This window comes from Chelon labrosus (genome assembly GCF_963514085.1).
Source record: "Chelon labrosus genome assembly, chromosome: 10".
Lineage (NCBI taxonomy): Eukaryota > Metazoa > Chordata > Actinopteri > Mugiliformes > Mugilidae > Chelon > Chelon labrosus.
The window spans coordinates 5,515,314-5,539,134 of NC_140360.1; the positions used below are offsets into that span (position 1 = coordinate 5,515,314).

At 39.3% G+C, this 23,821-nt stretch overlaps 1 protein-coding gene across 1 annotated transcript in view; it reads left to right on the forward strand.

Moving 5' to 3' along the window:
• The window catches only part of plch2a (phospholipase C, eta 2a), a gene marked incomplete at its 5' end in the record, with an annotated part of 59,631 nt that overhangs the window by 6,431 nt on the left and 29,379 nt on the right, over positions 1-23,821 (forward strand). The window contains 5 exons of the mRNA XM_084553349.1: positions 5,629-5,775; positions 8,059-8,321; positions 8,632-8,748; positions 12,648-12,818; positions 15,142-15,235. Coding sequence (XP_084409475.1) covers positions 5,629-5,775; positions 8,059-8,321; positions 8,632-8,748; positions 12,648-12,818; positions 15,142-15,235 — 792 coding nt within the window. The remainder of the gene's footprint in view (positions 1-5,628; positions 5,776-8,058; positions 8,322-8,631; positions 8,749-12,647; positions 12,819-15,141; positions 15,236-23,821) is intronic.

Consider the following 23,821-nt stretch of genomic DNA (forward strand, 5'->3'; position numbering starts at 1 on the left):
CCTTGGCTCCTCCATGTGTCTCCCCTGCAAACCAGTGAGAGACGTTTTCCCTTTCTATGTCCATCTTCATACATCATATTATGTTGATATCAAGACCGACAGCGCTAGATTCCTGAAGCTGCACTACGGTTCATTTAATTTCTTTATTATATGCTGTCTTAAAGCACATTTCTATTTAATTGACTAATGTGAGTTACACAAACTGTTGGATGCCACTTGACATTTGTAAAAAGTCAGGACAAACTCTCGTGGCTCTTAGTTGTCATTTAATGTTTATATATACATTTAAATGTTCTTGAGAAGCATATCATTCAAATCAGTGTGTTCCATTTATTTTGGGATCTGCTCTAACGGCTCCACCTGAACACAAACTCCCAAAGTCACTGGACATAAAGTTAAGTGATTACAACAGCTGTTATTATCCAAGCTTAGTCGGCCGTAAATAGTCTTGGACTAACCTCTTATATGGGCAGAAATGGGTCAAACACTTACCGCTGCAGGCCAAGTTCCGGCCCACAGCTTGAGTTCTTGAATCTTAAGCTTTTGGTGGGGTCTCTTAAATAGCTCATTTGATCTTTGATAGGTGCAGGTTTTCAGTCATCAAGACAGACTTCCTGCAATTTCTATCAAATTGCCATTTTGGGGCACACGCACACAATGAACGGTGCAGTTGGTGGTTCTCGTTGTGATGCAGCAGCTGATTGCACAATATTTTGATGTGGGGGACACCTGGTCTGAACAGGACCAAAAGGATTCTGGTCTGAACCTTTTCTTCCATATGTGTCTAGGAATGAAAATTAATTAGATTTGATCAGTATCAGTGGTGTTGTCACAACACCGCTGCAAGGTTATTGAACTCAATTAAACCGGCCTTGTACTAAATCACAGCCTTGCACTGATGCCTTAGCCTCACTGTATGATTGCTTGTTAATGCGCCTCACAGTGTGAAGTCATTTTATTTCAATATGTAGAGGAATTGATAAAGTTGTGGCCATGCAATTTCAATGGATCGTAAAAGATTGGAACTGTTTCTAAGTCAAAACCGGTTTTCAGTTCCCACCCCTATACGTGTCTCTGTGTTATTTCATGTATCAGGCAGCCAATAGCGATTTAAAAAACGAAAACGTATTTGACGTATTTTTGGGTTGCTTCACTCATGATACCCTGGTTGGTTGAATCAATGGGCTACAGTTTCTGATTGGCCAAAAATGATTTGGCGCCTCCTCGGACAGGCTCTACTCCACCCTTCTGTAGGAACATATTTCAAAGATGAGTTTGAGCAAACGAGCAAACACGTTCTCCTTGTGTTTGCAAAGCCTGGCCTCTTTCCCCGTCCCCTCATCTGTCACTTAATTGCGTTCAGTGCAGCTGCAATGCAGAGTGTGGCCCGTGCAGAAACAAGTCTCTTAGGTTGCAATTTGACTAAATTTAGCATCTCGCTGCAGTTGTGAAATCAAACATTCATGCCTCTACAAAGCAGAAAATAGACTCGGAGCTGGATAGGCGTTTCATTCTCCCTCGTCTCCGTTTATTCCAGAGAATTCAATTCCCCAGCAGTTTCCCTTATTACTGTCGGTACGGTGGAGCTCTGGACATCATCTGGATGCAGCTAGGCAAATGCTGGCAGGGAGTAGGGGTTCATTACAGCTTTGGTAGGAAGAAGATTGACAGTTGTCAGCACTGTGCTCTTCCAGCCCAGGCTGTCTGGATGCTCTCAGACTCATTCCAAACTCTTACAGTCGCTCATTTCATGGATTACCGCACCCTCTCTAGCTGAAATAGAGCAGATCCTTAGTTCTTTTACAGCCACTGGGCGTCAGGCACCAGGCATTGTGTCTAATCAGCAGTTGTTGCATGTAAGGCTGGATAATTACTTTTTGTATTTTGACCGCTATGATGCACAGATCGTGGAGATGCTCAGCAACTCGTGCTGTCATTAAAAACATCACAAATCATACACCTGACTAACTGTCACATATACTTGTACTTTAGGATTCAGGGTGCCACTTTTGAAGGCTGTTCTTAGAAATCACAGACGAAAAAAAACGCAAAAATGCCTGAGAATTATCATATATTCTCATTAACTCTGTATAAAGATAACCCTCCGTGACATTAGCGACAGAGTAGGATTCTCAAGAAGCAGCTTTGAAGCTTGATGTGGCGACTCCATCCGTCACCATCTTAGAAGTGCTTGATTAAACCTGTGTTCCCGCTAATCAAAAAACTGACAAAGAAGTAGAGTGGAGCGGGAGGTGGGCAGCTGGCGCCTTGTTAGATAGCTAGCATCCTGCAGTGACACCCACCTGCCACTCATAGCAGCAGGTAAATTCATGCAGCTGCATGGGAAGAAATGACTCTCCCATACCAGCAAGTGGTAGTAGTCTGTATTCAGATGTATTCTATTCAAAGGGGAAACCGCAACAACTAGTATACCTGTTCAGTTCTGTAATTATACCATTCAAAAGTTTGCAAACCAAACTGCATACAACCTGTAATTGCAATTAAACACGGCGTTCCTCAACTCCGAGGCATTGTGGACCACCAACCAACAATCAGACAATCTTCTCTGTTGAGGTGCTTGTGTGTAGTGGCATTCTGAGTACTTGACCTGTGTGTCCAGGCCTTTTTCAGTCAGTGCTGGCGTTCCAGGCAGCGGGAGGGCCACTTCAATGGGATTGGATGTAAACACTACAACGCTTCGACACACAAATTGACGCTCTCGCAATCAGTGTGACATCAAATCAATGGTCATCTTGTGATGAGATGATTAGTGTGTGGGCACTTTGTGGCTGTAGTATCCATCCTTCCAAATTGGAAATTTTCTGCTGGGTGACTCTCAACAGGAAAGTCAGAGGTCACATCAGCTCCTTGCATTAGTTGACATGCAGCCATACAAAGTGTTTATGGCCAGTTGGACCATAAACCCTACTTTTCTCATTCTATGTCATCAGCACTTTAGCTTTTAAGCCTCACAAACTTTACTTTCAACGGAAATACCTGTACGCTATCACACTCAGTAACCAAATCGTCTCATAATTCTTATAAAACATAGTTTATCTAGTTCTAGTGCCAAGTCACTTTAGTCCCATTAATACGGTGAACAAGCCAATGACTGTATGTGCCTCAACAACATTTTCACATACACAGGCATAACATTTTGACCACCTTCCTAATATTGTGCAGGTCTCCCTTGTGCCTCCAAAACAGTTGTGGCTCATCAGAGAATGGACATGGACCTTCTGAGGGTGTCCTGTGGTGTCTGGAAACAGGATGTTGTTAGTGGGGGGACCTTTGAGGGGAGGGGCCTCTGTGGATCATCCCACAGATACTTGATCAGTTTGGGATCTAGTGAGTTTGGAGGCCAGGTCAACACCTTGTGCTGTTCTTCGTGTTTTTTTGAGTTGTTCCTAAAGCGTTTTTGTGTGTGTGTCTGTGCCTGCTGCCATCAAGGAGTGTCATTACTATGGGGTGGGGGTGCCTGGTCTGGTCTAGGTGGGTGCTACATGTCTAAGTAACATCCACACCAATGAATGTCAGGTCCAGAAGTTTCCCAGCAGAACATTGAATTGTCACAAGATGGTCAATGTTGTTTACTTCTCCTGTCGGTGGTTTTGTGGCTGATCGGTGTATACTGCATAATGTACACTTTTTAAATTTGCTCTATAAATACACTTGTTTTGCAGTTCTAACCTTTTATAGTAAGTGTACTGATGCGTTCACTCAATGTTTCTATTTAGAGATTTTAGATGCTCTTATCCTGTTGTGGCCAACAGAACTATTATAACTCTAGAGAGCTTAAGATGAGATAATCCTTTAATTTATCCCACAGTGGAGACATTTCCGAATTTTTATTTTATTTTTTTTAATAAACCACTACCACTCTGGTGCTGGTGTTTATAGTTAAGCTAATATTTCAGTGGTCTTTTGAGCATCATAACAGCAATTTAGAGAACTGGACTAAACTGCATTAACATTCCCTGGAGGTGTAACCTCTGCAGCGGGACCACAGACGAGTCCAATCCATTCTCAATTAGAGCCGTCCATCACAGTCAGTTTGTGTGACGTGCTTGTACAGCAGATACGTACGTTAGATTGCCTACAGCTGAAATGTGACAGAATGTGATCCAGGTGGTTTGACTGTGTGCGTCTGTGTTTTCTACATTTTCACATCAGCTTTATTAGACGTTGTCAAAAGTGCATAGGTTTGGGTGGTTCAGGTTGGAGCATAGATTCTCAGTTCTTCAATTTAGGAACTCAGAGACGCCAGGGTACAGCATATATTCCCTCAGTGCAACAGAACTTGCCTCACTATTTTCTTTTTTCTTTTACAGAAGTACTGCTGAACACAAAAATGCATGTGTTTGCATTTATATAAATTATTTAAAAAAAATGTCTTGGGATTCATTAACGATATTCAAAAAAGAAAATCATCAACGCAGTGGCTGAAAATATGACAAAAAAAATGCTTGCTGGGAAGGGACTGCTTTTCTGACATTGTTTGGTTGTTGTACTTATGGATTTAGAAGCTGTAGAAATGTACATAACGGTGAATTTACCATGTGAGCACCTTTATTTCAAGTTGTAGTAATCAGGCTGCATTGTTTAACATGACATTATTAGGTTTTTGTTGAAAATTGTGAGACATATTGAATGTTGAGACACTTTTCCACACTTGTTTTCTGAAATCCCAAACCCAGCTGACATGTTGAATATCACATGTGTCACCAATCTGCTAACCTCATTCAGACGTGAGCGTGCCGAGGCGTCCTGATTTGCTGCATGCTGCAGGGAAACTGTTTGATACATGACAGACATGTGATAATGCAACTAATAATATGGCATCGTAGGGTGTAATTGCAGCCCAGGGGCACGTTGTTGCCCTCACCAGCCTGACCTAGCAGGGTTACCATGCCATGAACTCAAATTGTCCTCCAAAATAATAGCATATAAATCCCCATTTATTAGCGATGCACCGAAATTTTTCGGCCGAAAAACCGAAAATGCACCAAAAGTGCATTTTCGGTTGTTCGCCTGAAAATTTTCGGACTTTTATCACCGAAACACCACGTGCAAGCAACAACCGCAGCAATTTCCGCACGAAAATGGCCCAAAAGTGCATTTTCCCTACCATTTATGATTTTATCACAGTTTATTAAAGTCAGTCCTCTTGTCCTCTTGTGTTGAAAAAGGTAGAAGGGTTTCCGTTAAGTGCCGGTCACATCTAAAAAGAGCTCCTGCCTTTATTGACTTCTCTTGTTGTCGTTCTCACATGCATCATACCCTCATACTCTACGGTGTGAGATTGAGATCTTGTCAAAGGGCTTTTCGTTGAGAAATTGCCTCTCACCGTTGTCTGTCTTCACTCGCTTTCAATTCCTCCCATGAGACGAGCGAAACCTGCCAGCAGAGAAAGCCACATCCAATGCATTTGCTTTGCAGTGTTGTGTATTCACACGAAGGCATAAATCCTCTAACTGTGTTGTTGTTTTTGAGCCCAAAATGGAATTTTATGAAACAACATGCAACACACCATTAAAAATATGTTGCCAGTTGCATACGGCATACTTGAGCTTTTTTTCCCCCTCCTTTCTGACAACTCTCCAACATTTTCCTCTTTCTCAATTCCAGTGGAGAAATGCATGAGCTCCATGCAGATGGGGACCCAGATGGTGAAGCTGCGCGGCGGCTCCAGAGGACTCGTGCGGTTCTTCTTTCTGGACGAACACAAGTCCTGCATTCGCTGGAGACCCTCACGCAAGAACGAAAAGGCCAAGAGTAAGTGTTCTCAGAATTTGTCCTGCCCTCGTAGCTCACTGCATTCGGACGATACTTCAAATGTAAAGACATTTGTGGAACATTAAAGGGGTTCATTTATTTAAACTAAGCGTATTTCCGCCTTTGACAGCTACAATTGTTTTAAATAAATTAAACGGTCACACACATACAGTTTTGTTGGCTTGTTTTTCAGGTAGCCAGCCATAAGCAGTCAGGCTACAACTACCCTTTTACTTTAATGACGGCGTGCACCCGAGCTGAATGACATTTGCCACAATCTGACAATGTTCTGAGCAGTTTCCTATGATTATGGGACTGCTTGGCTTCAAGTGCTCCATAAATATTCAATAAGGTTGAGGTCAGGTGACGGCGGAGGAAAATCCGTGACAGTCGGCACTCTTCTTTTATCTGAAAGTCTTAAGGGGTCACTTTCCTTTGTAACGCTAGATTTAACAAGCTTCTTAAATCTTCTTGAATATTCATTTGCTTTAATCTGCTCAAACGGTTTCTTAAACACACACAGGTGCCACTGAATCAGTTTTTATTATTGGTTTTGGAGCTCTTTATTTAAAGACGCTAAAAACCAAATCATATAAATTATCCAAAACCTTCAAATGCATGAGTAAAACAGAAAAAAATAAATACTAGAATTCAAACTTCTGTGAAGGTACTATAAGCTATTTTCACGCCTCAAAGTGGGGGAAGACCTCGCAGATCATAACTTCTTATGCCTTAATCCATCTTCCACGCGTATTTAATCATACTTCTTTAAAAAATAAATAAATAAAATGCTGCCAGTTTTTAGTCGCCACCCACAGAAGCTTATCACGTTAAACCTTCAAAGGCGTAATGTGATGTGAGTCACCCCGTGAGTCTAGTCGGTGAAAACATCATTCAGTCACACTTTTTCCTCAGTAGCGTTACGCGCAGATTTAGCTGCAGGTTTTTTATTTAATTGGCTTTTCCTGTTGTCTTCGCCACGAAAAGAAAAATATAATTAATATATTTTTTTTGTTACGTAAAGTCACCCTGCTGATATCAACAGAGCAAGCAAACCCTAAAACTTATAAAAACAAAATACAAGCTGGCTGAACATCATCACACATTATCCCCAGAGCAGTCGGTTAAATGGTAAGAAAATGGATTTTTGAGAAGTGTTGCTCTTCTGTAAACTAATGTACAAAATTAGACTCAGTTATACTGAACCTGTTAGTTACGATTGCTCTGGCTCATCACTCTTTGGAGAAAATCTACGTCAATGAACGTCAGTGCAGGTCACATCTAATAATATAGCATAGCTTTGTGTCCGGCCCCCAGAATATTACTGAATTCGGGAATAGCCTAATGAGGAAATGAGGAGGGAAAAATATGTTCCTGTATTTATTTATTTGTTTTAATTAAATGAAACAAACACCAAAGATCACGATAAACTCATTAACTCATTTACTGTTTCGCAAGTCATTTTTTCACAAATTAAAGTAGCCTGTGAACAAATAAATACAAATAAAGTCAAATCAAGAAAATCCCAACACTGAAACACTTGTGTTTGGTTAATGAGACAAGTTACGTTTCTCTTCCAACACTATTTTTGTTAACATCGGATTGTACGGCTTAAAGTATCGCCCCCTAGTGGCCGGCTGCAGTACAGGTGATATGAGTCCATTAACACTGACAAATGCTAAAAAAATAACATAAATGTGGAAGGAAAACTAACATATCAAATAACAATATATTACTTAGGATACAATATTTCCTCTATTTTATGAGAGCATCTGGCACTCACGGTGTCTGCTGAGAAAAGTTCTGGCCCTTGGACAAATGTAGTTGATGACCCCTGACATAAGTTTATGACATAAGTAAATGACTTCAAAGTAACATTGTACTAAGTTGGCTCCTCCCTGTGATGCCGTCACACCATCTATGCGTTCAAGTTTCCAGAATTTGAAGAAAATTATTCACTTAGTTGAATGTTGGACTTTTTCAGGAACAGGGTAGGGCCTGCATTTCCTGTAGGCACACTGTTAGTCACTAGCTCTAAGTGATGGCAGTCAAAACGATACAAAGAGTTGCATAGCTCCTCAGCAATCCACTACCGGCCACTATCCACAAAGGTGGCTTGAGCTAGATTTTAGAATCACGCAATGGGACAAGTGAGTCTTATGTTTGGAGAACAGCAAGTTTGTTCTAGGCTTATTCTTTTTTTGAACGTAATACTGTCCTAATGGTAGTATCTCCAGATTTTTTCTAAAGTAAATGTTCTTGACTTCTTCTTTCCTCCGACAGTCTCCATTGACTCGATCCGGGAGGTGCGTGAGGGTAAACAGTCCGAGATCTTCCAGCGCCATGCAGAAGGCAGCTTTAACCCCAACTGTTGCTTCAGCCTGTACTACGGAGAACACATGGCGTCCCTCGACCTGGTGACAGGCACCGGAGAGGAGGCGCGGACATGGATCACGGGCCTCAAGTACCTGATGGCGGGCATCAGTGATGAGGACAGTCTGGCCAAGAGGCAACGCACACGTGACCAATATCCTTTACTCGAACAGGCTTACAGTAGTAGTATGTAATGTGTTATATCATGTAGAATTTAAAAAATGAAATAATGTATGCAGTTTCAGGTAAAGATAATACACTTAAATAATAAATAAAATTGAAAGAAGACCATTTCAGTCAAGATTGTGCTTAAAAAGATAATAGGAAGGTAATTCTCCAATTGATCTTCCACAGTTACCCCTAGCTGCACCTCTAGCTCTGATATCAAACCACCAAGAGCTGCTGCATCACAGATAAGTGTACATGTCTCAAATCTTCGTGCTGACCTTCCTTAATACATGCGTCATCACGTGGCTGAAGCAGACCTTCACCGAGGCTGATAAGAATGGGGACGGCAGCTTAAGCATCAGCGAGGTCCTGCAGCTCCTGCACAAGCTAAATGTCAACCTGCCCCGGCAAAAAGTCAAACAGATGTTCAAGGTACGGAAACTACATCAGGGAGCTCCTGGTATCCGACTCCGACGAGGAAAAGTTCAGATAGTGATTTGATGCATTATAGCATAGTCTCAATGGAAGAGGATACAGTGTCGTGGATCTTTTTTTATTGATGTTCCATAACAGAAATTAAATCTAGTTATTTGTATATACACATGACACTAAACTAATGCATCTTAATGTCAAAGTTTAAACAAATGCTTTCAGAAAACACAACAGCAATACAGAAAACACAATGACATTTCACAAAAAACAACATTTCAGATTACAGAAAGGGTAGGCACAACATTTTTTGTTTCTGATTGGACAGAACGCGTGATAAATATAAGCTAATGTGAATGGTTGTTTCGCTGCCAGTCAAGAAATGACGCTTTGTGAATGGTCAGCTACGCGGAAGTGTAAACACTGTGATGCGCTTTGAAAGCAGACAACATGTACTGTCCACATTGTGGAAAGACGTAGGAGTCGTTGCCACATTTCTGCATGTCTTGCCAAAAGACGTTGGTATTATTTGAAGAGGCCGAGGGGACGCACGATGAGGACGTAGTTGCCCCGTCTCCTCAGTCCTAACTCCTTCAGCCGTGCTTTCAGGGTCCCGACGCACATGTTAATGTTATGATGGGTTGAAAACATATCAAGAATGACATTACATGTATGTCCTCTTTCACAATATTCCTCTACCAATGCCTAAACTCCTCTTTCATTCTTTCCAAAACTCGTGCACGGACACAGCAGAGTAGAAACAGGAAATGACGCTACACTGTTGGGTTCTGTCCAATCAGAAGCAAGAAGTGTTTTCCCTACACTTTCTGTAATCTGTAATGTCGTTGTGTTTTGACCTTCAGGGCCACCATAAATCAGCTATATGTGAAGTGGATTCCTCATCGAGTATTTGTAATCATCATACCCAAGTTAATGCATTGCCAGTCTTCTGCTGTATATTTTAATACTGATTGATGGTGCTGAGCCAATGCAATGAAATTTCATTCTGTGTTCGCTTTTGTTAATACCTGAATATCAATAATAATCGTCTAAGGCTAAGTCTAGTGCTAGCTGTAGGTGTGGTCCTAATTAGTTGGAAATGGAATCATCAAACGGCAAGAAAAGTTCGTTAACTTGAGTTCTTTAAAAGGGAAAAGCAGGAAGAAACTCATCTAATCATTTTCAGTGTCACTTTAAGTAAAGTTGTGCCTGGTCTCATAGTGATGGACAGATATTCAGTCAATTAAACTTCAAACCTAAACTGAACAACTCAAAATTTGTCATAGGAGTGGTGGAAGTGTCCTTGACTGTCACATACTACATAGCCTATTACTTTTTTTTTTTTTTTTTTGCTTTTGGTCAGACACATAAAATCATTCCTGAAACAATCTGAACTTGACTTTACAATAATGTAATTACCAGCCGACTGGGCCACTGCTGATCAATACTGGCTGGCCTGGAGTTGTGCCAACACACAGTTTGTGACTAGAGCAAATGGACTGAGCTGCGGGACAGTTGTCTGAAGGAGTTAGCTGCAGGTGAAATAACAGCCACAGCTGGCATCAAATTTGTCTTTGGTGGACCTCATCCAACAATGCATTCTCTCACAGTTTTTCTATTACACAGCAGCACTTGGTGCAGGTTTCTGTGGAGCAGTGTCTGGAGGTGTCTCACTGGTGCCTGACCTGCAGGACGATGCTACTTGAAAAGATTAACTTAACATATGATGTATAAGACATTGTTTGCCCGGGGGCCAAAACCGGCCCGCCAGAGGGTCTAATCTGGCCCACGGGATGAATTTGCAAATTGCAAAAATAACATAGACATTAACTGCAATTTTTCCAAAGAAATGAATTGCTATTCCTAGGGTTCACACAGATTTAGTGAGAGTTGTGGACAGAACACAACGCTGAGACCCAGAACTAAACAGAAAGTGCATTTCTTTTTCTTAAGAAATGTCCAGTCATTAAATGTAAACATTTTCATAATGTATTTCTTTGCACTAAAACAAAGGGAGACATTTGGAGTTGTCGTTATTTATAGGTAAATATGCTATTATGCTATCATGTTATTGGTCTGGCCCCCTTGACATCAAACTGGGCTGTATGTGGCCCCGTGTGTCTATATATTTGGACACTGTTTAAAGTTACAAACAATAAATATGGCCTTAATGTGCACTCTCAGCTTTAGAGTGGGACCAAAGTTAATTAAACATTAGACTCAAAGGCTGTTACATCCTTCACTATTTCTACCTCTATCAAGCAGGTAAAGGGTTTGCAGTTTATTCCAGTGTGTCATCTACATTTGGAAACGGCTTACGTGAACCTACAACGTGCATTCAAATTAGCTCTCAGTGCAAAAAAAAAAAAAAAAAGCAAATTAAACTTCAATAATGTGAGTACTAGACTGGACTCCCATCTTCTAAAATAAAATGGCCAGACCAATTCTAAACCTGCATGTATTTTGCTTGGGGGCAGATTGAACTAAGATCCAATTTGTACCAAAATGACAGGATAAAGAAAAGCGTGGCATCCTCTGCAAAACATGCTGGAGGAGCTCTAATGGTATGAGCATGCACCTACGAGCGCTGGATCACTGATGTTTAATGAATGAATGAGGCAGATATGGACAAACTGAAGTGTATAGGGATATACTGTCAGCTCAGGTTCAGTCAAATGAGGCGAAGATGGTCGGACGATGATTGATTCGCAGTACAAGTTAATAGTGAAAATCGAAATGTACTGTCAGAGTAGCCCAGGTGTTTTTGAAGGTAAAGGACATTGACATCTTTTATGAATATGTTAAATTGTCCAGTTAAATTTATAGGGGTCTCTCTATAAATATTGTTTGTGAATCAAGCTGCGTCTCCTCACTCAGGCCACATTTACTGCAACTAGAATGAGTTCTCGAAATAGGCTCAAATAACAAAGCTTGCATCAGTGTCCAAAATTAGTTTCTTCCCCCATGTGAACACTGGGATCTGTAGTGGAGCTTTGGGACGCCTCTCCTCCTGATGTTTATAGTACACTGAGCAACTCGGAAGCCACGCTCCAACTGGTGCAGGTGTCAACACTCCAGGAAGTGGCCGTCTCCAGAGCTGCTCGGCATATGGAGGCGTTTAAGGGCTGCCCTAATGAACTTAAGCCCAGATTATGGGGCGTGACTGACTGCAGTCTTCTCATTGACCTCATTCTAGGACACAAACGTTGGCTTTCATGGGCTGACGACCCCAAAACCCAACATATCACTGTAATACGAGGTGAAAACAGTTCATTGCCAAACGGGTCTTACATTGGTTAATGCAAATGTTAACAAAACGCCATACAACTTAGTTTAAAGGGACACATTTCTATTGACGCGTAAAGAGAGTGAGTGTATGTCTGCATAGTTGGATCATCTGTCCCAATTTAGAACATGTTTCATGTATAAATTAAAACCTTTACTAATTTATCTAGTTTAGACTAAAATCTGAGATTTAGCAAAAACTCCTTTGGCCCCAGTTTTTGCTGGCTATTTCATCTAAATCAATATTTAGTCTTACTCAAGGTCTCTCGTCTGCAGAGAAATACTAGAGAACAGACAGAGAACAGAGCGCATGACTTTATTCTTTTTACAAAAATATACCTGGAGCACATACAGTGTACTTCTCTTTGATAAAGCTGAACAGGCTGCCATGTCTTTTATTATTCATAGATCACAACTGAATCTTTCAAATGATAAAGCCTAATATACAGACACCAGTTGGATTTCAGTAAAATAAACTTGGAAAACCAGCAAACTGAAGTCTAAATAGCATATTTGTAGGCCTTGCAGGTGCATGTTGAGTTTGTCAAAAGTGTGGGAGGTTTGAAATGACACCAACGGTAGACAAACTAAAACTTATTCTCGTTCCCGGTATGTAGGAGGCAGACACGGATGACAACCAGGGAACACTGGGCTTTGAAGAGTTCTGCTCCTTCTACAAGATGATGTCGACCCGCCGGGATCTGTACCTCCTCATGCTCACCTACAGTAACTATAAAGACCACCTCGACAAGGACGACCTGGCCCGCTTCATGGAGACGGAGCAAAAGGTACACGCTGTGTCTGCATGCGACGAGAGCGAGAAGTTGGTCCACACATTGTACGTCAGAGAGATTTGGACTTTATTGATCCACAAGGGAAATTGCTTGAGCGTAGTAGGTCAGTTGCGCATAAAAAGTAAAATAAAATCCACTCTTTAAAACCAAACCACCAGTAAAAAGAAAAATAGGTGTAAGATTGTTTGTTGAAAATAAAATAAAAAATAAGATATAATACAAAAATAAGAAAAAAACACTAAAAGAAAAATATGTTACATTTTTCAAAATAAAAAATAGAATAAAATAAAATATAAATATAGATGTTAAAATAAGATAAAAAATAAAAAATAAAATAAATAAAAGAAAATAAAAACCACTAGTAAAAAGAAAAATAGGTGTAAGATTGTTAAAAAAAATAATATAATAAAATATATAGATGTAAAAATAAAAATAAAAAAACAAGAAAAAAGATAAATAAAATAAAATAAAACCACTAGTAAAAAGAAAAATAGGCATAAGATTGATAGAATAATAGAATAAAATAAAATATAAATATAAAAATGAGATTTGTCCAGCGTAGTTTGGCGTGCTTAGAATTTCCTTGTTTGTCACCTACTACATATGACATATTTCAAACACTTCAACTAATTATTTTTTTAATTTTGTGCATAGTTTCTGTCAAAACACATATGCAACTCATGACATTCCTCACAAAAGAGTCATGATTGATCTTTGAGCCATGACAGAGTTAATTTGGGCCACTGCTGATCGATACTTGCTACTCTGGAGTCGTGCCAACACAGTCTGTAAGCAAGTAGGACAACTGGATGGAGCTCTGGCACATTTATCTTGATGGGCAGCTGCAGGTTGAGCAGCAAATCTCCTGAAAATGAAATCACCCTTCAAGATGTTGAACACAGGTGCATTTAGCCATTAATACCAGGCGGGTGCAGTAGCAGCCACAGCTGGCATCAGATTTCTCTTCTCTGGACCTAATCCAGCAATACGTTCTCCTGCAGTTTTTTTCCATCACACAAAAGAAATCAGTACAAGCTGCTGAGGAACAATCTTAAAACAAAAGATATGTAAGACCCAGTTTGTTAGGTTAAAAGTGTGGGTTTTCACAGCTTACAAAATATTTTATTTATCAGCAAAGGGAAACTGGTTACAGTAGCTCACATTTAAGAAGAGAAGCGAATATAATCTAATGCATATGTATGTTTAAACATAACATCCATGGTCCCATTATTATCATACTGCATGTTTTAAAACATATCTCAGCCTTTTCTCTCTACCCATCTGTTAGAGTTCAAATAAAACACAAAAAAAGAAAGAAAGAAAACGATTCAAAGTATTGAAAGTATTTTTGAACACTTGCTTTCTTTAGGAGAGAGCAGATATTATTTTATAAAAATAAAAAAAATAAAAAACAAGAAAAAAGCTAAATAAAATAAAATAATAAAACTCTAGTAAAAAGAAAAATAGGTGTAAGATTGTTAAAAAAATAAAAATGGAATAAAATAAAATATAAATATAGATATAAAAATAAGATACAATAAAAATAAAAAACAAGAAAAAAGATAAAATAAAATAAAATAAAAAACACAAGTAAAAAGAAAAATATGTGTAACATTGTTAAAAATAAAAAATAGAATAAAATAAAATGAAATATAGATATAAAAATAAGATAAAAAATAAAACAGGTCAGATATTATTTTCCTACATGTCAATATAGCTGTTTCAAACTCTCAGTAGTTTAGTTCGTTCAGTAGATGCAGTAAACACAGGGATTCATTTACAGTAATTTAGTTGTAACAACGCATTGCTTCTGCAACTTAAAGTACACAAGAAATGTCAGATACTGTTTGTATTGTGCTCGACTCATATTTGTTCAAATTTAAGTGTGTCACTTGTCTGGACAGCTGCCAGGTGTCTGAGCTTTTTTGGTGTCAGTCCACAGTATCAATGGAAACGTGTTGACCTCTAGTGAGTGTGTCTGCGGTTACTCTTTACACAGCAGTCTCTCATCCCTGCACAAGCTTCTTTCTAAGATGTAAACACAATGTCTCCCGTAAAGCCCAGTTCTCTGACGTGGTTTAAACTGACGCAGTATGAGAGTGTGAAAGAGAACGCTCCCGATTGGTCAGATTCCCATATGTGTCAATCTCTTTAAAGAGCAGCTACCAGATAGACAGTTGGATCCTGCAGCATGTAGCCATGTAGGCATCTCATTCAGAAAAGCAGGGTTATTTTTATGAAAAATAAGTGTAGCATTGTTCTGTTTTTTTAAATATATACAGTATTGTTTAATGATATTCATTTCCTCACTCTGTAGATGACCAAGGTGACCAAAGACTATTGCCTGGATATTGTCAACAAATTTGAGCCGTGCTCTGAAAACCAGAAGCAAGGAGTTTTGGGAATTGATGGTAAGTCCACTCAGAAACAGTGATACTTGAGCAGCTATTCAGAGTATTACCTCATGGCACTTAACCATAGTGTGGTTATTGTGAAAATGTTTACGTTTGAGCTCATAGTTTTACAGGTTTGGTCTGCTGTGCATCTGTTTAAACTGATTTTATTAGACTTTTCAGTTCCTTAGTGAGAGTGTCTAGCGTTTTAAGTTCAAAACATTACAAGGTTAGTATGTGATGGTTAGCTCCCCCCCTGATTTCTGCAGTAAAAAGAAGTAAATGCATTCTCTTCCATGCTGCACAGTGGAGCAGTGCACCACCACTCTAAACGTTCTTGCAGCTGCTGTGCATCCATATGGAGGTTTGGTTCTTGCAGACCTCATTAGGGGTCCATCTTGCATACTTCATTGCATGGACCTCTAATGAGGTCTGCAAGAATCTGGTGAAGGTTTGTTCACCTTGATCCAACCTGATCTAGATACAAATTGACAACACTTTCAGCAGGAATAACATCGCTAAGAAGCTTGACATGACATGTGTAGTAAATCGACAGAGTCCCTCTAGGATCTTTGTTAAAGGGGAACTACTGTTTTACAACCTGGACCTTATTTCTGGCATAAAATACGATTGTTTACTCACCCATATAATAATGCTATGGTTCGTCCACAACCTCAGAATAGGAAAAATATTCAGCGATGTTGCAAAAAAACTAGCAGTAGCAAATTGCAGTTAAACAAGCCAACCATTGCGGATGCACGCGGCACTCAGAGATGACATCATCCAGGTCAGAAGACATCATCCGGATGATGATAACAGGTAACTCCAGACTCAACAGGGAATAGCACTAGCATACGATAACAAAATATTGGTGAAATAAAGAGTTTCGAGGCAGATAATGCATTATTTAGAGGCTGCGTTTCGGTGCCCCATTCACTCCCACTATATGGATATACGCAGATCTAAATATCTCCCGAAGGACTACAAATTACACAAAACTTATATGGGTGAGTAAACGATCGTATTTTATGCCAGAAATAAGGTCCAGGGGCCTCATGTACGAAGACTTGCGTGGATTTCCTTCTAAAACGTGGCGCACGCTCAGATTTAGAAGCATTTAGAAGCATTTTTCCTTTGTACATTCCAATCGAGCGTACCCGACCCCTCCCTGTCCACGCCGCTTTTAAATATGCAGATTATATTTAAATTGACCCTGCACCTGAGATTCCCGTCTCTGCGCGATCACAAAACGAAAACATAAGAATGAATAAGACGGGGAAAAAAGAAGAACTTCACAGAAAGTGAATTGGAGACGCTACTCACTGGAGTGGAGATGTGCAAAAATGTGCTCTTTGGCACGCTGCCACAATGTTGGTTACTTGCATTTGCGCATCACATATGATCTGTACATTGATCGAATGAAAATGTTTCCTGTTGACATTTACAAATTCATGCGATGGCACTTTTATAGCAATGTGTGCGCAGTCGATAGCTCCGATTACATTCAGAAAACCGTCTCTCGCTGCAGATTGCTCTTTAATGTTGACCTGTTCAGATGCATTGTATGGGAATTTGATATACCTGGCTGACATGCCGATAATTCCGTCCCACATGGCTTGCATGGCTCTGCTCAGGGTCGACCGCCACAGTCCCGATCGGTCAGAGTAATAGTTTTCACATTTATGACAGTTTCCCGGCATCACCTCTAAGTGTCGCCAAAGGATCAACATCTGTAGAACCCAGCGTACACCAGCCATGTCGTTGGCGTAGGCGCGTACAAGTTCCCGGACATTTCACTCTTGATACATCTGGACTTTTCCGTGAGCGCGTACGTACGCAACCTTCATACATGAGGCCCCAGGTTGTAAAAAACAGCAGTTCTCCTTTAATACTGCAATCTGATGTACAACTGTTACGACATGTATGAAGGTAACCGTCGGTGATGGGGACCACTGCTTGTCTTTTGTTTAAATGCTTTACCAGCATAATTAATGTCTGCCATTTTTGTTTTGATTTGTGCTCTTCTTCTTTTGGGTGTGAAATGTTTCATTCACAATTTTTTTTGTTTTGTTGAAGTTGCTTTTTTTCTAGATATTTTTGTTTCCTGTAGGCTTTAGCCTTGTTACGAAAGTTTTCATCTTCTTGATATTTTTGTTTGCTGTAGTCTTTATACTTACGGCGATAGTTTGCATCTTCTTGATATTTTTGTTTCCTGTAGGCTTTAGCCCTGTTACGAAAGTTTTCATTTTCTTGATATTTTTGGTTCCTGTAGGCTTTAAGCTTGTTACGATGGTTTTCATCTTCATGATATTTTTGTTTCCTGTAGGCTTTAACCTTGTTACGATAGTTTTCATCTTTTTGATATCTTTGTTTCCTGTAGGCTTTAAGCTTGTTACGAAAGTTTTCATCTTCTTGATATTTTCGTTTCCTGTAGGCTTTAACCTTGTTCCGAAAGTTTTCATCTTCTTGATATTTTCGTTTCCTGTAGGCTCTAGCCGCATTGCGAAAGTCCTCTTTTTCGCTATATTTTTCATTAGTGTGCTGTTTTTTGGTCTCCCTATTATCTTTATCTTCTTTATGACGTTTACTCTCTCTTGCTAATTTAGAACGTCTAACATAATCATTGAATTTGTATGCTCTCTTGGCCTTGTCATTGCTTGTTAATGTACGGCATCGGATGTTCACTTTGGTCACAATGCTGCAAAATTTTGCACACGTTGCAGATTGTTTGTCTTTTACACATGAAACGACTTCAAAGTGGCGTTCATTTTTGTGATACAGGTAAATGCCTCTTTTACCTATGTTGATGTCATGGCATGGCAAACAAAATCGTAACCATTTCTTCCTGCTAAAAATAAAAATAGGCTTACAACACAGATCTGACGCAGCCAGTATTTCTATTTCAGTGGCCCATACTCCGACATATTGCATTCGTGAGCGTTTTATGTAATCATCTACAGAACAATAACCATCTCGAAGATATGTTACAAATTTCTGTGACTGTGTTTGGATGTGTTTTACTACGGCTAGCCGAATTTTCCTGTGATTAATTTCCGTTCCACTAATTGAGAAGCTTAATGCTCTAAAGAAGCAGTTTCCGTCGCCTACGATAGCCTCTGTTTGACATGGTTCATTTAAACCAACAGCACTCAGCTGGGTTGTTGAAGTAGAATAATGTGATGCATGGACTACATTATGTTTTGTACAGAACTTTTGCATTTCTTGTGATGTGACTGGGCTGAACAAATATGTGGTTTGTGTGTCATCACATGTGTTTGCAGAGCCAAACACTGCACCATCAGAGTTCTGTTTTGTTGCACTAAAGTCACCATCACCACAACTACCTGACAAATCATCCATTTCTGTCAGTACACCAACACAACCCTTGACCTCTGGCACATTGTCACCGTCTGTCACAGTAAAAAGTTTTTCTGAACAACTAGTATGTTCATCAACCACAAATGCTGTGACACCAGTCACTTCAAAGCGCTTGCTACCACCACTACACAAGGAACAAAAGAGCCTTGTGACATGTGCAAACATCATGTTTATATCATCATAACATGCCACAATACTTGTCCCATCAGATGCACAAACACCTGCATTATTTCTTGAATGCGAATCAAATATGGCATACTCAGTTCCTTGTTTAAATACAGTGAATATGTTGCTGCTGATGTTAACCAAACAAGCTTCTGCGTCAAACAACGCACGTTCTAGAGCTACATACAAAGGCGTAGCTACATCCTGTAAATTACTGCCATGCGTTTCAAAATCAACCTCTCCATCACAGGACTCTAAATATTCTAAACAAAACGTTTTGTTATCCAACGCATGCGTTGTTGGTAGTTTGTCAGTTTTTTGTTGTCTCATTCGGCTGTACAAGGCATTGCCGTTCTCCAAAATATTATCAAGGTCATCTGATGACCAGGTTTGCGCTGTTTTAACAGCATTAACCATGACTGCTGTGATGCTATTCGCTGCGGACTGCTTATCGCTATTACATCCGAAACGTGGATCACCTTGATGAAATGATCCCTTGACAAAAGAAGAGCAGAAATTGGAGCTTACGTTCGAGGAGGACGCTGAATCAGTGCTGACATCAGATGCATCTTCAGTGTCACTCATGGATTCACATGCCATGTCCTCAACATCACAGCCCTGTTAAAATACAAATATGATACATTACATAACATATTACATAAACCATGCCAATTGAACAAAACACTTATTATTATGCGTAAACAGATCAACACAAGCACTTAGATCAACTGCATCGTCAACGACAAGTTTGAATTCAGATTCCATCTCCTTAACAATGCAATCCCAAGAAGAAGAGAAAAAAACACTCATCAGTTAACATTACTTTACACAAAAAAACAAATTAAAACAAGCATGTAAAAATATCAGCATGAGCACTTACATCATCTGCATCCTCAGTGACAAGCTTTGATTGAGCTGCCATCTCCTCAACATTGCAAGCCTGAGGAAAAAAAATCATACATAGTAACTTTATACATAAACAATGACAAACAATGATTAACCTGTATAATTATCACTAATAAATATATCAATAAAAGCTCTTACATCCACTGCAACATCAACGACAAGCTTGTGTTCAGATGCCATCTCCTTAACAGTGCAGTCCTGAGAGAAAAAAAAAAATCACATATGAACATGGTATTATTTAACATACCTTTGGCCAGTACACGATATAAAATATATATAGAAATATACATGCCTGAGGGGAAAAAAATCGCACTTCAGTACATAGTAACTTTTTACATGAACACTGACAAATTCCCTGAATAATTAATATAAAAATTATTATAAATATACAAATAAAAGCTCTTACATCAACTGCATCATCAGTGTCTACCGTGGATTCAACTGCTATCTTGTCAACACTGCAAACCTGAGAAGGAAAACATACGTAAGTGCATGGTCACTTTTTACTAAACCATGATGATGACACTGAAAAAAAAAAAAAAACAGATATATAGCAATACGAACACCACATACAAAGCTTTTGTGATAATGTACACATTACCTTTCTGGTAGACTTCATTATTTTGTGCTCATCTTGCTTTTTTGAAACAACGCCTCTTCTTGTCTCTCTTCTTGCAACCACGACACTGTCACAAGGTGTCTCTGAAGGCATGTCTGAAGTAGGCTGTGTAGGCGTTGCCTGAAAGAAAAAAAAATACACAGAACTTTAAAAACCTATAAGACTAATACACGTGACCTTAAAAACAAACAAACAACCATTTAAAACTAATATCACTTGTTGAAATACATATTTTTCAGTCAAAACACAAACCTCCTGAGCAGAAGATTTCCTTTTACAATCCTCAACTTGTAGACCTCGTCTTCCATTGCATTTCTAATGGAAATAAAACACAGAGACAGTTCTAAATTATACACACTATCAGTACCTTCAACCAACACAATCATGGTTGTGAAAAATACAAACAAACATACAAAACAACAACCTAATTACCTTTCTGGAGTCATGTACAACTGTGCCTCCAGAGAGAGAAAGATCAGCTGGGACAACTTGATCCATGGCCTTCAACATTGCAGTGCTGAAGCGAACAGGATTCAGTACAACTGAACACGCTTTCAAAACCAGTGGTGTTGAAGGCACCTGTAAAATAAAAAATATGTAACAATACATGCATTGTTTCATCATGTCACGGCCATAACATGTACAAAATATGTCATAAAAGAACATTCACAAACCTCTTGATGTAGCAGGGATTTTTTGGCTTCAGCAGCGCCGTGCTCTTGTTCACATGGAAAACTTCTCTGCAAAGCAATAACATAACCTTAGTTAAAGTATCTATTATGCCATTTCACATCATGAGCATTGTTATAATGGTTGTCATTATATTACAATAGCCTTCATTGACATCAACAAATGTGTTAATCCCATTACCTTCTTGCCTCGTCCGACATGTGCCCACTCATATGGGTTTGTTGTACGTGGCACATGTGCCTCTCCCTTCACCACAACAGTTGGACTACGTCGATGTACAGCTGGTGATGTTTTGGGGGACACTTGTGGCTCTGGTTCAGGAGTGGGTAGTTGCTGATAAGCACCACTCCAAAACAAGTCCACAAGAACGCTCATTCCCTCGGCATCACTCAAATGTACCTGTAAGATAGCATGTTAACTTAATTAATACAAAACACTTCACTATCAATAAATGTTCAACATTGATCAATCTTGTTATACATTCTACTTACTCCATCTCTGCTCCACAAATCTCGTTGCTTTACAGGGAAGTGTTCAGCCACAGACAAATACTTCACACCTGGAGAAAGTCATACATACAGACACAAATTACACCTACTGTCATGGAACATTTTAACTTGTTTATGAAAAAAAAAGTATGCTGTTAGTTTAACATATATGCAACATACCCATTCGCGCTGCAACACGATGATAGTCATTTCGCAAGAACTCCTGCTGAACCATGTTGATGTTGAGTCGTGGAGGAAAATCAAGCACAAACACCTGTTGGAAACAACCATCACCATCACTGTACTGCATATAGGCTATATCCATATTCCTCCAATCAATGAACATTTCACAAAACCAGAAGCATACTCTCTGACATACGTTAGGCCAGCAGCTGCAGACAGTAGTCAGAAGTTTCTCAAAGTCTGCTGCAGCCTCGCTGATGGTTCTGCTGGATGTCAGGTTGTTGCTGGGAGCCAACAAACACACTGTTTCGGGGACTTGAGGCAAATGAACATTCATCACTTCGGTCCTCAAATCAGCTGCAGTGGCCCCAGGTACTGACAGAAACCCAACAGACAGTCCGCCCTCTGGCATCCTCACAAAACCATCAACAGCGTTGCGTAGATGGGAATCTCCAACAATCAGAACAAACTGTAGGGGAAAAAAAACATAAATAGCATTTACAATCACCGTATTTACAATCAACTTTTTCACAACCATTTGTTTCACATAAAAGATTAGACATACCTTCTTGTCAGGAGATGGTGGTGGAACAACCAGCTTGCGCTGTTTCCCACTAAAAGCTGAAACTGGCCATCTCTTCGATGTATGACGGTACCCTGTACCCTGTCCTATTTAATCAGACAAACAAACAAATGTACAATTACAATAAGGACACGTCAGAACCACTAGTTCCCTGTTGGGTAAAATAACACAAAGTAAAACAATCGGTACATGTCAAAGATATATATCATGAGCACACACACACAACATCTGCTGACAACCTACCTGCAGAAGAACTGCTGCAAGGTTGTTGAGGCTCAACCCTCAAGGCCAGGCGAGCAGCCATCCTCCTCTTAGCTGCTTGAGATCGTCGATATCCCTTTCCACGTGGCATCTGAAACAGTGACAAAAAATATGATCACAATTATATATATATATATATAAAAGAACTAGCTTTGGATTTCAAAAATAAGCAATAATAACCAAATCCCACAACCAAATATATGATTAATATCCACTTCAAGAACCACTTTAAAATGTAAACATAAAAAACATAAAGAACCAGTCCCACAAATTCTGCTGCCTCATGATTAAAACCTGTTAACATATAAAAACACTGACCAACAGCTGAAACACCATACATTTGATTCTTGCTCAAGACACTCACACACTGAATAAAAATGCTAATGACAACAATGGTCAGCCATCTCCGTTAACACTGCGACACTCGGCTAAATAGCTCTGATGCAAACACTCACTCAAAACCTGCTTCACTCATTCTACCAACATTTTACATATGAATTAACTGGCTCACTGCAGAGACACTATTGTCTACGTTCTTGATCAAGCCAGTTTCCCTGTTGTTTACAACTCCTATTACTGACAATAGTCAACACAACATTTCTACTATTTAAAAATAAACAATGATAACCAAATGCCACAACCCAATGTATATTTAAAATCAGCTTCGAAAACAACTTAAAAACTTTCACTGCTGTAACAGTGGTCAACAATCTGGTTAGCAATATATGCAATTTGACTGAATGGCTGTGTGATTAACAAAGAGGCCATTAACCTACACTGATACTCTGGCCAAACTTGACCAGTTTCAATCAGGTCTATCAAAATACTCTTAACAAAAAACAAACCTACTAACTGACTTAAAAACTAAATGATATAATAGTTAATCATGTTCTTATTGCGATCTACAATCTAACACAAAACTATCAAAAACAGTAGTACATGGTTATAATTTTCTAACTATCATCTATACCACAAGGATCAACATAACACATTGTACAACTGACATGTTGTTAAACAGAAATAAACTTTTATCATTACTTTAGTAATTACTTAAGTAATGATAAGAGTTTATCACCTAAAACAACACGACACAGCAGATTTTTAAGTAAACAAAAGACACTTACCTCAAGGAGCTTTGTGAAATGGCAAATGAAAAAAAAATAAATAAATAAATTGAAAATAATCCAACCGGGACAAATCAAACTAATCAAGCCAACCACAAAATTCCCGCAGAAATGACCAAATCAACTGCAACCGAAACAAAGTTTTGAACTGCAACACCAGCCAAAGTGGTAACTACTTGTAACAGTCCACACCCACACATTTTAAAG